The sequence below is a fragment of the Hemitrygon akajei genome, chromosome 31 (assembly GCF_048418815.1).
Source record: "Hemitrygon akajei chromosome 31, sHemAka1.3, whole genome shotgun sequence".
NCBI classification, from domain to species: Eukaryota; Metazoa; Chordata; class Chondrichthyes; order Myliobatiformes; family Dasyatidae; genus Hemitrygon; species Hemitrygon akajei.
This window is the reverse complement of record NC_133154.1, coordinates 6,869,482-6,881,776: the sequence shown is the minus strand read 5'-3', so window position 1 is coordinate 6,881,776 and position 12,295 is coordinate 6,869,482. Positions and strand designations below refer to the sequence as shown.

At 39.6% G+C, this 12,295-nt stretch overlaps 1 protein-coding gene across 11 annotated transcripts in view; it reads right to left on the bottom strand.

Moving 5' to 3' along the window:
* The window catches only part of LOC140718971 (activating transcription factor 7-interacting protein 1-like), a 158,406-nt gene that overhangs the window by 70,318 nt on the left and 75,793 nt on the right, over positions 1-12,295 (bottom strand). For all 11 annotated transcript variants that reach the window (XM_073033268.1, XM_073033277.1, XM_073033272.1 and 8 more), the window contains 4 exons: positions 8,245-8,295; positions 6,132-6,277; positions 3,898-4,035; positions 1,621-1,701 (listed from right to left, as the gene is read on the bottom strand). In XM_073033268.1, coding sequence (XP_072889369.1) covers positions 1,621-1,701; positions 3,898-4,035; positions 6,132-6,277; positions 8,245-8,295 — 416 coding nt within the window. The remainder of the gene's footprint in view (positions 1-1,620; positions 1,702-3,897; positions 4,036-6,131; positions 6,278-8,244; positions 8,296-12,295) is intronic.

Genomic DNA, 12,295 nt, shown 5'->3' with positions numbered 1-12,295 from the left:
GCTTATTTCAGCAGGACAATGCCAGACCACATTCTGCACGGGCTACAACAGTGTGGCTTTGTAGACACAGAGTGCGTGTGCTTGACTGGCCTGCTGCCAGTCCAGATCTATCTCCTATTGAAAATGTATGGCGCATCATGAAGAGGAGAATCAGATAACGGAGACCACGGACTGTTGAGCAGCTGAAGTCTTATATCAAGCAAGAATGGACAAATTTTCCAAATGCAAATCTACTACAATTAGTATCCTCAGTTCCAAAATGATTAAAAAGTGTTATTATAAGGAAAGGTGATGTAACACAATGGTAAACATTCCTCTGTCCCAACTTTTGTTGAATGTGTTGCAGCCATCAAATTCTAAATTTGTGTATATTTACAAAATACAATTAAGTTGGTCAGTAAAACTATTGAAAATCTTTTCTTTGTACATTTGTCAGTTAAATAAAGGTTCACTTGAATTAACATCACAGATTTTTGTTTTTATTGCATTTTGGAAAATATCCCAACTTTTCTGGAAATGGGGTTTGTAAATCAGTAAGCCTTTCTCCCCTCCTCACAGCTCATACTAAAACCCACTTCTCCCAAGCTTTACATTGCCCACAAACATGAAAATGTTGCATTTAACACCAACACTATTCTCTCCTGGTTGTAATTTAGAAGACCACCACTTGTTCAACCTTCCTTAGCCAAGATATGAAGTGACAAAAACCAAAGAACAACAGGAAAAAATTTATTGGTAGCTTCCAACTGATGCTAACTGCTAAAACAAGTTACGGTCTATCTCTGTAAGTAGTGAACTAAGTTAGTTTGCATTGATCTTTTCTGGATACTTACATAAACATTTAAAATTTAGTTGACCATTGCACATGCACACAAGTATGGACATTTGAATCAATAAGTTCTTTTTCAAGATCAAGGCTTCAATATTTTTGAAAGAACTTTGAAAAGGGATACAACAATGTGATTTTCTGATGATTACTACAATTTACACTTTACTGCACACTGCATTTAAGTGTATGGACTCATTTGTACACTACTGATTTCTTAATTATGCCTTAAAGGACCTTGTCCACCTGTTGGAAACCACTGATTTTATAAAATACTTTTTGTAAGGTGAATCAATGTAAACCTAAAGTTGTATATTAATTATTAATACTTTTTAACAAAATAATGCATTTTTCAAATTATGTGGTAGTCCATCTCCACTTACTGGTAGAAAGCGGTATAGCAGTTAAACTAATGGTTATTACCTTTCTCATTTTTCATTGGCTAAGTATTAGCACATTACTTGCGTAATTGTGCAACCGTTGATTGGTTTGTTCTTATCTAAGAAATTTCTGTTGACTCGATTATAGAAATGATGTATTTTTTCAGAGATGCCACCTTTCCTTCTCTTTTTATCTTCACATTCTCTGCTGTCCATTCACCTCTCTGCATTGTTTCTCAGCTTTTTATTTAGCTTGCTTAGTATTTATATGTTTATTTGTATTTCAAACTAAATGGTCCTTAAGAATTTAAGACTGCTCGTCATTCTCAACTCCTGGAAGAACCCCAAGGCTCAGAAAATAAAGAGAGATCCAACACCCCACATCATTAAACAACAAACCCATTTGGTACCAACCTCTTGTGTCTTTTTCAAGATGGAATCACTGCGAGCTTGATTTGCTGACCCCAGCCTTTTCTCTATCTGCATCAGCTTTGCCTGCAGAAAATACAAAGAACACAATCATTTAGAAGATCAAGTTTAAAAATCTTGGTCCATAGTTCTACTCAGCCAAGGTTCCTATCCCAACACTACTCTCAGCTGATTGTCAATTAGATCATCTTAAAGCTAAAAAATATGAATCTACACAATTAACATTCCTACCAACACTATCAGAAAGGATGTTCATAGATGACTGCATGATATTCAATTTCACTCTCAACTCCTTGGCAAACCCAAATCTGCATGAGCCTGACAATGTTCAAGCATGGGCTGATAAATCAGTAATAAGTCACTTCATTAACAGCAAGGTAATGGACAAGAGTGTAACCACCTACCTTTGACAGTCAATGGATTTAACGTTAAGTCTATCACTAACACTTGGGGGTGGGCTAGTACCAACCATAAAGATAACTAAGCCAGCCAAATAAATATTCTGGCTACTAAAAGTGGTCAGAGACTTGCTGCTGGCACCCCAAAGCCTTTTCAACAACATCAAGAACGTGAGAGTGTTTTTCCCTTCCTTGGATAAACGCAGCTCAAAAACTTCCATCTCAATACTATCTCCAACAAAGCTGGCTGCTTTGGTAGTTGTCTATTCAGCATCCTATTCATTTCCTTCAAATGTTCACTATAATGTACGCCACTTAAAAACTGTTTAGGCTACTCCAACATTCACTGGTACTTTCCATTGCTGCCATTTCACATAGTTATACTACTTCATGTTATATTATAATAGTGTCAGTGACACGACAGTGACATTATACTGTCTTACATAAGCATGCACCTCATACTTTATGTTAAACTGTCAATCTTCGGGCCATGCCACAAAGGGAATGTGCCAATATTATTTTATATGTATGTGCCGGATTGTAACTATATGTGCTGTGTGTGACTATATTTACTGTGTTTTACACCTTGGCCCCAGAAGAACAATGTTAGCTGTGTATGGGTGAATGACAATAAACCTGAACTTGAAATGCAGAACCTCCATCACCAACAAGCACAGGAATACCATTACCAGCAAATACTCCTCTAATTCACAGATCATCCTGATTTGGAAATACATCGTCAATCTTTTATCGTGGCTGGGTCTAAACCCTAGAATACCCTACCGAACAGAACCACGGGAGTATTTTAACCAGATGGACTGGTGTAGTTCAAGACAACAATTAAAGATGATAGCCTTGCCAGTGATGCCTAGATTCCAAAGAATAAATGAGCTCTTTCAAACGTTAATAGACATACAGCTGTAAAATCAGTATTTACAATATTTCTAACAGGATATAGGCATGCCGTTTAATTTTTAACTACCATGTAACGTGCTGTAAGGTTTCACTGCTAATGTAATGGCCTCTCTGTAATTTTTCACTACTAAGGTAATGGTTTCTCTGTAGCAGCAATGTCTGAGTTATGACTAGAGATAACAGGGGCTTTGGAATGTATGCTAGCTAATGAGAGGCACATTATTCTTTCTTGTGCGTCTGGGAGCAGCGATTTCATGGTCTTTTGTTGGTGAGAGATGAAGAGGGAAGATGTGAGTGGAGAGAGTTGGTAGACTAGGAACGAGGGTTCGAATGTCAGCGACGCTCGGAGAAGGTCGATGGGGACAAATAGTTTAATTCATGAGCTCCAACATGCACATTGGACTGTTTCATTAAAACAGGCCCTTTTTCTTTTCTTTACTAACCCTATAGTCAGATTAAGATTTATAAAGTTCAATCGTTTAATTGCATATGGTGTACTGTCTGATATTTTGTGGTTCGGATTGGTAACCAGGCAACACATCATGCAGCATCCACACAAACGAGATTTCTCAGTTTGGCTGGGCCTGAGGCTGTCTTCCCCTAAACAAACACATGCTGGCCAAACCTCAGGGTTACATACACATTTGGTGTTTTCAATCATTTTACTTGCATTACAGAGATTCCAATAGCAGGTTAACCTGTTTAACTGGAACCAAAATCCTAATTTCATAAAGGTGCTCTTTAAGCTTACGATGACACAAGACAAAGTTGAGTATTTGACTGAGATTTACAGAGGTATCCACAATAACCATTTCAAACATATTATCAAGTCCTGAATCTTTATTCGCAAGCAGCGAGGAACTGTGAGCAACTCTAGTCATTTGTCAACCTTTTTTCCAAATTACTTCCACATTTTGTACAGAACGTGGCTATGGATTCTCATACTTACCTGTAAGCCACTGATTAAAGATTCGTGCCTTGTATTGCATTCTATCTTTTCGACTCTGTTTTTGAGCTCCGCCAATTTCTTATCGAAAACACCACTTTGCAAGGCATTGATACGCTCTTCAATAATCTGTTGAACGATCTGTGCAAAAATAAAACTGGAGTTACACAATGTGAGTAATATTATTGCCCCCGTTCCTATGCATTCGCTTCAGCTGGAAAACTTGCCTCAATGCTTAAGCTTTAACACACTTCTGCGATTTTTGCAAAAAGACATGAATGATATTACTCCATGTGCAGCACTCTTACTGGTGAGTTTATAGGAGGCCTTGGACCATATAGCTCAAAGAATGCTTGTCGTAGGACAGACATATGCTGACTTGGTGCTAACTTTGGAACTGAAGATCTGTCATGTGAGAGTTAAGTAAATGCAAGGCTGAAAGTGACAAGTTTTTGGATGGAAAATAAACACAGTATCAAAGCAAGTTGTGGTGGGGGGGGGCAAGGGTGGTAGCTGATGGAATGGATAAAGCACAGGATCAGATACTGAGTGGCTGAGCAAGCTTTTGACTCTCTTCTCCTCGTTGCTATATAATGTGCCTACAAATTCTGATCAGTATGTGCCCACAAATCCTGGGTACAAGTGCCTATCATTTTCCAGACCTGATTTAGGAAGTAATCAAATTTCTAGAATAGTAATAAGTAAGATGATTGGCCTGAAAACCAATAATCTAAGTGCCAGTATCATAGCAGGTTTAAGAAAGACTTCAGTTTAGAAAGCGAGATGCTGAGAAAATGAAAATAAATGTATCCTAGTAGGGCCATGAGAGAATCTGCACACTTGTACAATTGGACCCTGGATTTCCTCATTTGCAGACCCCAGTTTGGACTGATAAAAACATCTCCTCTGCAATCTCCATCAGCGCAGGTGAACCACAAGGCTGTGTGCTTAGCCTCTGCTCCACTCACTTTATGACTGTGGGGCTAAGTACAGCTCCAACACTATATTCAAGTTTGATGACATCATTGTTGTGGGCTGTATCAAATTTATGATGTATAATTCCTGTGATGAATTAGCATACAGGAGGGAGACTGAAAATTTGGCTGAGTGGTGTCATAACAACAAACACTCACTCAGTGTCAACAAGAGCAAGGAACTAATTGTAGACTGCAGGAGAGGGAAACCAGAGGTTAATGAGCCAGTAATCATCAAAGGATCAGAGATGGAGAGGGTCAGATGGAGAAGGTGTCACTATCTCAGAGGACCTGCCCTGGACCCATTATATAAACAGAACTGCAAGGGAAGCACGTCTACTTCCTTAGAAAGCTACGGAGATTCGGCATGACATCAAAAACATTGACAAATTTCTATACACGTGCAGTGGGAAAGCGTACTAACTGTCTACATTATAGCCTGGTATAGGAACACCAATGCCCTTCTGTTCAAAGTCCTATAAAAGGAAGTGGATTCAGCCCAGTACATCATGGGTAAAGCCTTCCCACCCACTGAGCACATCTACATGAAACGCTTAAATAGGAAACAGCATCTATCATCAAAGAACCTCACCACCCATGCAATGCTCTTTTCTCGCTGCTGTCATCAGGCAGAAGATACAAGTGCCTCAGGACTCATCACCAGCTTCAAGAATAGTTACTACCACTCAATCATTAGGCTCTTGAACAAAAAACAAAGAGGATAATTACACTCCTCTATTGAGACTCACTTTAAGGATTATTTGTCTTGTTATTTCATGCTCTTGTTATTTATTGCTATTTACTTATATTTGCCTTTCAACAGTTTGTTGTCTTCTATGCTCTTGCTCTTTTATTGATGCTGTTTAGAGTTACTATTCTATAGAGTTGTTGAGTATTCCCACAGGAACAGGAATCTCAGGGTTGTATGTGGGGACATGGATGTACACTGATAATACATCTTCCTTTGAACTTTTAAAAATCAAAATATGGATTAGTCTTTCAAAAACTGTACTAAATTCAGCAAAAGGAAAGAAAGTCACCTGCGTGAAAACAACAAGAGCGCAAGCAACAGACAGAACAGCTTGAACCAAACTATTATAAAGATTGGAGCCAACAACATGGGTTCCTGTCTGAGATCAACAGGTTATAGAAAGAGAAAAGTTCTAGTTAACTAAGCAGACATCACACACTGGACAATGATGTGGTGAAAAAAAATGAGCCATTTTCTAATGACACAGCGAGACATTAGCACAGGTTATATACCTTCTCCAATGTCTGACGGATCTCGCCTTGGGCAGTGATCTTCACCTTTAAGGCTGCTTCATATTCACCTTCAGAAAACCGACACCGTTTTGATATACTGGTTTCCATGTCTTCAGACTTGGACCTTTTCCGTGGCACTACTTCATCTGCAGAGATGGACAAAGATATTTCTTTTTAAAAATTCATTTTAATTTGGGGATCTCTCACAATTACTGATCAAATAGATATGGTGCATATGATGAAGGAAAAAAGGAACATCATTCAATATTTCACTTTTCTAAACATGTGAACACCAGAAAACTGTGACCAAATACACAGGATAAAGGTTTTGGAAAGATTGCCAGGTTACAGCTTCAGTTTACATTGATACCCAATTCTGCAGGCAGAACATTACACCTTTGGGACAAGTGGCCTGTTCTTGTGCTGTATTGTTCTGTTCTACATTTATCATCAGTTTAATTTTCCACGTCTGATCCTATGGCCAATTACTGCGTTTTGCATTCCCCAATTTAAGAAAAATATTTATTCATTTGGATGTACCCTCCAAGGACTTGAGTGTTGTACTTTTTGGAATGGCTGGGAGGGTGGAGATGCGTCTCTACCAAGAGAGGTATAAGGCCCTCCTTCTCTCCGCTAGCCTGTGGGTCACCCTTGGGCAAGCTGTAACACTTGATTAGCCCCTCTCACCCCACCCTCCAGATCAGGGTAACGATACAATTATGGGAGCAGCTGGTGCACATCACAAATCCTGGTTAGGTGACCAGTGACGTCAGGCAATCTCTGAACAGCATTGATAATGGTGTGGGTCATCCATCTTGCAAAGACATTGCCTAGAAAAAAGCAATGGCAAACCACTTCTGATCACTCATGCCATACAACATGGCACATAACAAATGAACATTATGGAAACCAATTCAGTTTACTTGCTGATCACTGCCTCAAACCTCAGTACACTTCCCTTTCTATTCATTTTACTTAGAGAGATACAGCATCAAGTAGGCCCTTTGAGCCAAGACTGATTCAACCCCAGTCAAATCATGGGACGATTTACAATGACCATTTAATCTATCAACCAGTATGTCTTTAGGCAGTGTGAGGAAAGCAGAGCACTGGTGAAAACCCATGTATTCCACGGGGAGGACATATAGATTTCTTACAGATGACTTCAGAATATACTCCCAACTTTGTCGCCTGAGTGTAATAGCGCCACACTAACTGCTACACTACTGTGCAAAGGTCTATAATAATGGAAAAACTTATATTTCACACAAATGTACAGCTCATTACATCAAAACTACTGGAACTTGAGCTCAAATCTATCACAAACAGATGGAGGGATGAAGTTTTTAAATGAAACAAGCTGGGCAATCACAGATAAACACCCAGTAAGTGACCCACGGGCACGTTTCATTGCTTAGCAGTTTGTTGCTTGCAATCATTACAAGGAATGCTTATATCCAATGGTAGCTTGAAATTTATGTAGTGAAGGACGTTATGCAGAAACTATAAGATGCATTATTGGACAAGATCACTAAATATTACCTAAACTGTACTATATCTGTCCTGAAACTACAAAATGAATTCATTGAGTGAAAAGGAAAACATTCCATTCAACAGCACTGTCATGTCAAACCCTAATAAGAACCAAAAATAAAAAGTTATGCCTTCAGTTGCATGACCACCCTGTTGCCACAATTCCAATAAAAAAAAAATGCACTTTTGTCTACCACAAGTTCTGGAAAAATCTATGCCCATGTTGTTGTATCCACAACTATCCAAAACGGTACCTCTCCCAAATTGTTACCTGCCTCAAATTATGGCATTTTGGAATATCAAATATGTGTCACGTTACAGAAGTGGAGAAGAATTATTGCTACCAACAGCAGCAACAATACATCAACAAATAGGAACTTCAATTAAAAGATTAATTTTACAAATTTACTATGTTTCAAATAGGCAACTACTGCAGAATTCAGCAGCCTAGATAGATGAAGTTAGTATCAAGCATACTTTACTGAGTGAGACTTACACAAAGTGAAACATTTTTGTAGGAAGAATATTGATATGATGTCAACTTCGTGCAACATTTTCCTTCAATTTCAAATGCACTTACTTGGTTCTTGCTTTTGTTTTATATCAGCTGCTTGTTCTTTGTGGTCTGCATCTGAGAAACAAAGTACCAGAGCAGTTAATGAATCACTTTATAATTCATCAGTGCATCATCTACCTCAATGCATGTACCCCACCTCTAGAAGAACTATCAGCTCCTATCCAGCTTAACCGTTTGAAACTAACTCAGAGCTAATAGCAATATGATCAGAGACAAACACCAACATTAAAGGTTAAAAGTACTAAACCCAAGTGAACGATAAAAGGTTATAAAACAACTGGAATGATAGAAAATATAGGACTGATTGGTCATTCCTTAAGTGCCACAAGTGTCTCATTGAAAATTTACTACTGTCTTCATCTTACGGTTTAAATCCCACTAGCTTCTTGCACATCTACACTGATGGATTTTCAGGACCAAGTACCATGAAAGGTCAGATGGTGCATAATTGGTATTCTTTTCATTTCAGATTTTAACGCAAGGAGTGTTGTGAACAAAATGGATGAGCTCAGCGTGGATCAGCACTTGGAGCTATGATGTGGTGGCCATTACAGAGACTTGGATGGCTCAGAGACAGGAATGGTTACTTCAAGTGCTGGGTTTTAGATTTCCAGAAAGGACAGGGAGGGAGAGAAAAGAGGTGGTGGTGTGACACTGCTGATCAGACATAGTGTCACAGCTGCAGAAAAGGTGAACGCCATGGAGGGACTGTCTACGGAGTTTCTGTGGGTGGAGGTTAGGAACAGAAAGGGGTCAATAACTTTACTAGGTGTTTTTTTTTTTAATAGGCCACCCAATAGTAACAGGGCTATCAAGGAGCAGATAGGGAAACAGGAAATATTAATTTCCCAAATATCGATTGGCATCTCCTTAGAGCTAGGGGTTTAGATAGGGTGGAGTTTGTTAGGTGTGTTCAGGAAGGTTTCTTGACACAATATGTAGACAAGCCTACAAGAGGAGAGGTTTTACTTGATTTGGTATTGGGAAATGAACTTGGTCAGGTGTCAGATCTCTCAGTGGGAGAGCATTTTGGAGATAATGATCATAATTCTATCTCCTTTACAATAGCATTGGAGAGAGATAGGAACAGACAAATTAGAAAAGCGTTTAATTGGACTAAGGGGAATTATGAGGCTATCAGGCAGGAAATTGGAAGCTTAAATTGAAAACAGATGTTCCCAGTTCCCAGGGGAAAGTACGGAACCGTGGTGTACAAAGGCTGTACTAAATCTAGTCAAGACGACAAGAAATGCTTACAAAAGGTTCAGAGAGCTAGGTAATGTTAGAGATCTAGAAGATTATAAGGCTACTAGGAAGGAGCTTAAGAAGGAAATTAGGAGAGCCAGAAGGGGCCATGAGAAGGCCTTGGCAGGCAGGATTAAGGAAAACCCCAAAGCATTCTACAAGTATGTGAAGATCAACAGGATAAGATGTGAAAGAATAGGAACAATCAAGTGTGACAGTGGAAAAGTGTGTATGGAACTAGATGAAATAGCAGAGGTACTAAATGAATACTTCAGTATTCACAATGGAAAAGGATCTTGGTGATTGTAGTAATGACTTGCAGCAGACTGTTAAGCTTGAGCATATAGATATTAAGAAAGAGGATGTGCTGGAGCTTTTGGAAAGCATCGAGTTGGATAAGTTGCTGGGACCAGATGAGATGTACCCTAGGCTACTGTGGGAAGCGAGGGTGGAGATTGCTGAGCATCTGGCGATGATCTTTGCATCATCAATGGCGACAGGAGAGCGAGTAGAGATAGCCCAGGAGATTATAGACCAGTGAGTCTTACCTCAGTGGCTGGTAAGTTGATGGAGAAGATCCTGAGAGGTGGGATTTATGTACATTTGGAGAGGTATAATATGATTAGGAGTAGTCAGCATGGCTTTGTCAAGGGCAGGTCGTGTCTTACGAGTCTGACTGGAATTTTTTGAGGATGTGACTAAACACATTGAGTAAGGAAGAGCAGTAGATGTAGTGTATATGGATTTCAGCAAGGTATTTGACAAGGTACCCCATGCAAGGCTTATTGAGCAAGTAAGGAGGCATGGGATCCAAGGGGACATTGCTTTGTGGATCTAGAACTGGCTTGCCCACAGAAGGCAAAGAGTGGTTGTAGATGGGTCATATTCTGCATGGAGGTCTGTCACCAGTGGAGTGCTTCAGGGATCTGTTCTGGGACCCTTATTCTTTGTGATTTTTATAAATGACCTGGATGAGGAAGTGGAGGGATGGGTTAGTAAGTTTGCTGATGACACAAAGGTTAGAGGTGTTGTGGATAGTGTGAAGGGCTGTCAGGTTACAGCAGGACATTGATAGGATGCAAAACTGGGCTGAGAAGTGGCAGATGCAGTTCAACCCACATAAGTGTGAAGTGGTTCATTTTGGTAGGTCAAATATGATGGCGGATCTTGGCAGTGTGGAGAATCAGAGGGATCTTTGGGTCCGAGTCCATAGGACGCTCACAGCAGCTGTGCAGGTTGACTGTGGTTAAGAAGGCGTACAGTGTATTGGCCTTCATCAATCATGGAATTGAATTTAGGAGCCGAGGGGTAATGTTGCAGCTATATAGGACCCTGGTCAGACCCCACCTGGAGTACTGTGCTCAGTTCTGGTCGCCTCACTACAGGAAGGATGTGGAAGCCATAGAAAGGGTGCAGAGGAAATTTACAAGGATGTTTCCTGGACTGGGGAGCATGCCTTATGAGAATAGGTTGAGTGCACTTGGCCTTTTCTCCTTGGAATGACGGAGAATGAGAGGTGACCTGATAGAGGTGTATAAGATGATGAGAGGCACTGATCGTGTGGATAGTCAGAGGTGTTTTCCCCAGGACTGAAATGGTTGCCACAAGAGGACACAGGTTTAAGGTGCTGGGGAGTAGGTACAGAGGAGATGTCAGGGGTAAGTTTTTTTACTCAGAGTGGTGAGTGCATGGAATGGGTTGCTGGCAATGGTGGTGGAGGCGAATATGATAGGGTCTTTTAAAAGACTTTTTGATAGGTATATGGAGCTTAGAAAAATAGAGGGCTACAGGTAAGCCTAGTAATTTCTAAGGTTCAGCACAACTTTGTGGGCCAAAGTTGTGCTATAGGTTTTCTATGTTTCTAATAACTGCTGTAATTTTGTGCTTTAGGTCTGACACAGTTAATTTTATTTTTTCCCACCACTCTCTGTTACACGCCTTCAACATTCTCTTAGCCAACAGCACAATGTCATTTAGTATTTCCTCAGTCCCCTCCTCATCACAGACATTTCTTTATTCTCTCTATCTAATCCCTTTCCCTTGCAATCTAAATTTTTTTTAAAAACCTTTTCTAATTCTGATGAACCAAATTTCTACTTTTTTCTCTCAATCTGCGGATGCTGCCTGACCTGCTGTGGCCTGAGAATTTTATACTTTCATTCCATCTCCTTCCAAATCGCACATATTCGTCACATGGACACTTCTAAAATCCCTGACAATATTATGGGAGCACCTTTGTTGTATGGACCATAGCAAGTCCACACACCGCTCCTATCTTTCTAAAGAATAAATAGGATGAATAACACATGCTCTGCTAGCAGCACAAGTATTCCATGAATAAATAAATACATTTATTGCTGGTATGCGCATTTTAGAATTGTATGCACAACTATTAAGGCTTAGATTATAATGTACACCTGCCAATGATAGGTCTTATAATTCTTCCTACTTGAAGGTCACACTGCAAATGACTGCACTAAAAAAAGTCTAAGCAATCCACTTAGTTGACCCTGATATGAACCAAAATCACAGAAAAATAATAATACAAATTTAATTAAAATGTGACTTCTTTGTCATTACTTACCCCTAGCTACCTGTCCAGGCCACAACTCGCAACACTTCTTTAATTACATCCTCCCCAAAACACAGCTCTTTGGCATAGATTTTTTTAAATGTATTCTCTAAAAATCTTCCAGTTAAATATTGGTTAAACATACTTTTTAAAATCTGATTACATCTTTTTGAAGCACCTTTGGTTCCCCCCCCATATTATAGCGTTTTCACACTTTACAGCTCTCCTCATGTTTAC